General features: G+C 34.2%; 1 protein-coding gene across 1 annotated transcript; it reads right to left on the bottom strand.

Annotated features, from left to right (window-relative positions):
* Positions 1-1,242: 1,242 nt before the first annotated feature.
* LOC149266841 (bax inhibitor 1-like) lies at positions 1,243-4,877 on the bottom strand. The gene is made up of 5 exons (XM_089431081.1): positions 4,404-4,877; positions 4,220-4,311; positions 2,280-2,466; positions 1,675-1,830; positions 1,243-1,526 (listed from the first exon to the last, which is right to left on the bottom strand). Exons 1-5 carry the CDS (start codon positions 4,680-4,682, stop codon positions 1,473-1,475), a joined length of 768 nt encoding a protein of 255 aa, XP_089287207.1. The 5' UTR covers positions 4,683-4,877; the 3' UTR covers positions 1,243-1,472.
* Positions 4,878-5,359: the final 482 nt, after the last annotated feature.

The raw sequence follows: 5,359 nt of genomic DNA, 5'->3' as shown, positions 1-5,359 counted from the left end.
TGTTTTTTAAATAACGGAAATGAATTCAAGATCATCAAAAACCAGTGAAGTACCCAAAATCCTACCAAAATCTTGAAGTACCCAAAATCCTACCAAAATCTTGAAACTTCACCAACTGTATTTCAGCAACACTTTATCAAAATCCTACCAAAATTTTCATAATTTTCCAAACAAATTTGCACCTGGTTAAACTACACTAAAAAATTATTATTGAATGTCTGTATTGTATTGAATGTCTGTTTTGTAATGTTTAAATTTCAATTTCACAATGACATATACGTTTTCGATATAATTAAGAAAAAAACATCAGAATTACAAAATAACAAGGCTTCTAAACCGATCTATTCCATATTATCAAAATTACAAATAAATCAATCACAAATATGCCACAGATACAAATATATCAACCTCAGTACGTTATTTGATGAATTACATTCACCCTGTATGCACACATAAAAGAAAACGCTTAAATAAAATCAAAGCTTATCAATTCAAAATTTCATATGGCAAATAATCGGCATCATTTATTAAACAGTAGAATATTAGAGTTACCGTCTTCAGGTTTTATCCATTGGATAAATCATATGGTATGATAAAAATAATCTGATATTTAATAAATGGAGTGAATAAAAAAACCAAATCACTTAAATAACTTACTACATGCTGTTAAATTGACTTGCTTTACCCATTCCTATTAATAATATTTGCAAATTCTGTATTGAAAGTGGTAACAATGTCACCTAATGGATGACCTTCGGTGTAAAAAAGGACCGCCAATAGAACTTTAAAGACGGCACAGTGATGCAAGTTTGGCACATTCTTTTTACATGAAAATTTGACACGACCACGGATACCAAATTAAAAATTCAATAACTCTAACAGCCCATTGAATTGATAGAGGGACAGGCTCCTTAATGTCTTAAATGCTCGTCACAGTTTGTACATTTATGATTTTCAACTACCACAATTTAGGACCTGACGACAAACCCTCTGGTGTCATATGGTCACTGAAATTCACATTGGTAAAAGTTTATACCGCCATTAAAAAACTTTTTGACTTTTTTTTAAAAAGATCCAATGAAATATATTATTATTTTTATAAATTCATAATGTAATTGTTGCCCCATCAATCCGCGGAAGTAATTGCACCAATTCCAGTAGATACAAGTTGAAAACATCAAAAACTATATTACAATTTCCTAAATATAATAAAAACAACCAAATCTTACAGTGGCTAGAATATTTTTAATGAAAAAGGCTATTTATATTTATATCTGTCCATAGAACAGCATACACAAAAAGAAAGAGCATCGTTAAAAGATTTTACGGAAGCACTATTTGAAATATCCAAACAAAACAAAATGTTCAAAAAGATGTTGTATTTACAACTGAAAACACCTAAACGCCTATATTGCCGACAATAACCAGTGCTTCTATTTTTGTATCCAAAGACGCCTCCTTACATCACTAGTTCAAGCCCTTCTCTTCTTTTTCCCTTCCCTGGGTTTATTGTCTGCATTCCTTGCCTGCAAATTAGGAAAACAGTAAGAGACATACCTTGTCTGCAAATTAGGAAAACAGTAAGAGACATACCTTGTGTCTTTTTGACCTAATATCATAAATATAACACAATTAGTGACCGAAATTTACAGCATTTGAAGTTACAAATCTTACCATTATGACCACCAGTCGAACAAATACAGCAACGAAGTCAATGAAGAGGTCCAGTGAATGTTTTAAATAATCATAGTCTCCATGGTCCGCTTTCTCGATGATCATCTGTGTGTCAAATATAATATACCCAAGGAAAACTAGCAGACCGAAGTAGATCTGCAAGAAAGTAAGCTTCAATAATTATTCCAAGCCTTTTAAAATTTTCATTTGTAATATCAATATGATATAGAAAATCCTATATTTTGCAATTCCACCGATCCTTTTATAATTGAATATGTGTAGTTCATCTTCTGCAATTCTACAAACCTTTCTGCAAAAATGATTTGATATGTAATTCAATATATGTATTTTATCGTCTGCAACACTACTGTAACCTTTAAAATATGACTTGATTTGTCCTACTACGAACAAATCAACTCTTGTAATTTTACATAACCTTTTGCAAATATGATTAAATTTGTAATTCAATGTGTCCCAGTTTTTCTCAGCAAATTCAACTAAGTGTGCACGTTCCTTCCGCAATTCTACGGACCCTCACACAAATATCATTTCATTCTTATTAATGTGCGTTCTAGCAGAGGCAAAGAACTTTAAATAGTTTTTACCTCAAATGTGTAAATCGCCGAAGAACCACCAAAGATCGAAGATGCGAGTTGCAGCCACATCAATATGCTGATTCCCGAGCCCAATAATCCTCCCAAAAATAGGTATTCCCGCCTCCTGGCTGTGATTGCTGCTGCCGAAAAGCATGCGAAGGCCAAAGAGGTCCCAACAAACGCACTCACCAGTATACTGCCAAAATTTTTGAAATGAAACAAACAATTTCAGCACGGTCCATCCTACAGGTCGGGTATTGGGATGATTATAATATTACTAAAGACAACAATAAGTATTTTCTTAAATAAAAAAATAAGAAAAACCAAAAAATCCCATTCATAAAATGTAAATATTTCACAAGTACGAACTGTTGAGAGGAGTGTTATACTCTCTCAACCTCAAATCAATTCCAATTCACTTGAAACATAAATATAATCATGTCCAATCTGCTGCGAGGAGATACTCCTCTCAAGATCAATTTCAATTCCTTCCGATCCAGTTCCAATTCCCTCTGTTCGAAATCCCCTTGATTGTGAATGTATTAAAATCTTCAGGAATATATCATTATGTGCACCTCAAATCAATTTCAAATCCCTAAGGTAATTCCCTTAGGGATAATGTGTTAAACTATCACATTAACCATGTATCATGGAAAATTCCATATAATTTAATACCATCCAATTCCCTTGTTGTAAATGTGTTAAAATCTTCATGAGCATATATATAGATCAACATTGTATCATGGAAAATCCTATTTACCCTATATATAGATCAACATCGTATCATGGAAAATCCTATTTACCCTGATACCATCTTAAGAGTGAGGGAAAGTAAATGTGTTAGATTCTTTACGATGTTATTATCATATCACCTTTGAGTATAGTATCATATTAACCTTGCATCATGGAAAATTCAATTTACCCTGATACCCTTCTCAAAATGAGGACCAGTAACCAGTGAATTTCCCAAGATATGTATTTCAGAGACAACATGACCGACGTTTCGGATTATATATATTTCATAGACAAGATATGACTGAATTTCGGAAGATATGTATTTCAGAGACAATATATGACTTTAGAATAATAACATTGATAAATAACACGCTGTGGATTCCTTGCTGCTTTAGTGTCTTGAATGAATCTGAGGTTACTAAAGCGCAAAATAATATCAATATTACGCAAAGTAGAGGAGGGCCATTTTTAAATCTGAAAACCCTCTTAGATATATATTTATAGAGTGCATTGCAGAGGACTATTTCTTATTCTGAAACCTTTTGTACCGTTTGACAATTGCACTTCCATTTCTTATGGATAGCAGAGGCCTTCCATTTATTATGGATAGCAGAGGAAGGATATTTATCCTAAAAGCCTAAGTTCAGTTGCCATCTACAGTTTCATATCTTGTTCTTGGTTGTGTAACAGTGCATTGTTCCAAGGCAACACAGTGAAGGGGGTATTGAATATGGACATTAATACAGATCGTTTTAATAAGTCGGACACATGCTCTTCACCGTTACAAAACATGAGGAATGCATATCCTAAACTTACACACTTGGCTGAGATATCAAATATGGAAACTCACGGTACACAACCTTGCATTTTGCAACATCAACATCAAAATGGAACTTCTACTACAAGTAGACAGATCTTGAAATAGATGTTGCTAATCTAAGTGGAAGGAAGGTGAGGTCCATTCTACAACACCGGTTAGGTAGGAGGTTTTCAATATATATCAGATCCATTCTAAAACACTGGTTGCTAGAGGTGATCCATCAATCCTATGTTCATATGTACTGGTGTATTGAATTTAAACACACCTTTACACCAGATGCCCTTATTGCATTATCAAGAAGAAAGAAAGGGAGGGAATTTGACGGGTTGACCTGTTATCTCAAAAAACCCTCTAAACTTGAGCTGGGAAACTAAAGGATCTAAGATATTTTTACCTGGCGTCAATATCAATGACCGCGTCGATGAGCGGTCCCAGAGTAGCTCCCTTGAACGCAGCAGCTGCCAGGAGCAGCGCAGCTCTCTTACCCTACAAGAAACCCCAATCATTCAATATGGAACATGATTTGGATAAAAAAAATCAACAGAAAGGCTAAATAATAAAAGAATTAAAGATCATACCTCATTGTTCGAGGAAGTAGGGACGGATAAGAGCCCGATTACAGAACCAATGCAAGCAAGCCCCGTGAGGAGCCCTCCAATATTCAACAGAAGATGCAAATAAACACCGATCGCTGCTGTTACGAGGGCACAGCTAAGCGACAAATAAACCCTTTTCAGATGATTCTGCACGGCAGGGCTGATCTTTTTCATGTTCTTCATAGCATTGTAATCCCAGGAAGGATGACCGAAACCCTGGTTAGGGAATCCTCCGCCATAATAAGACGCGTATGAAGCCATTTAACGCTCAGAATTCAATAGAAACAAACCGAAACACAGAACTCAGAAAGCTAACAGAGAGCAGTCGAAACGATTGCAAGAACAATGAATTGGAGATGAGATATCTAGATTTAGGGGCCAGAGAATGTTAGCTAGAAGGTTCCTTTACTTCAGCGAGACGTCATGAACCCACGAAGAAACTTCCCGGTCGCTTCCAAGAAATAGTAAAGAAATAGTAAATATATAGCCAACGGCGTGTTCTAGACCGAGACCTGACTGCTGATTATTGAGAGGAACATTTATACGCCCACTTGGCCACTAGATCTATTTTTGAAATTAAAAAAAAATAAATAAATAAAAAATATATATATATATATATTATTAATATTAATTTTTACTTATTTTTTAAAAATTTTTTATTGGATTTAAGGAAACCAGTTAGAATGGTTTTTTTGGAATTAAGCAAACATGTTATAATATTTTTTGGATTTAAGGAAATAGGTTAGCGGTCTTTTAAGATTTTTTTGACTTAAGTAAACAGGTTAAGGGACTTTTAGGACTTAAGGAAAAAGGTTAAGGGTTTTTTTAGGACCACCAACCAGTAATTCTAAGTGCATTAGTCTTTTAAGATTTTTTTTTGGATAAAGAAACAGGTTAAGGGACTTCTAGGACTTAAGGAAACAGGGTAAGGGTTTTTT

This window comes from Pinus tabuliformis, chromosome 6 (assembly GCF_031772625.1).
Source record: "Pinus tabuliformis cultivar Carrire ecotype Pingquan chromosome 6, CPIR1, whole genome shotgun sequence".
Taxonomy (NCBI): Eukaryota; Viridiplantae; Streptophyta; class Pinopsida; order Pinales; family Pinaceae; genus Pinus; species Pinus tabuliformis.
Note: the sequence above shows the minus strand (reverse complement) of the source record. Positions and strands in the feature narration are given on the sequence as shown.

What these genes read in the sequence shown, in the direction of transcription:
- LOC149266841 (XM_089431081.1), bottom strand. Translation starts at nt 4,682, where the DNA reads ATGGCTTCATACGCGTCTTATTATGGCGGAGGATTCCCTAACCAGGGT. An exon ending in CTACTTCCTCGAACAATGAG is followed by an intron (nt 4,312 to 4,403) that starts GTATGATCTTTA and finishes GGTTTCTTGTAG; the next exon opens with GGTAAGAGAGCTGCGCTGCT. An exon ending in GTCATTGATATTGACGCCAG is followed by an intron (nt 2,467 to 4,219) that starts GTAAAAATATCT and finishes AAATTTTGGCAG; the next exon opens with TATACTGGTGAGTGCGTTTG.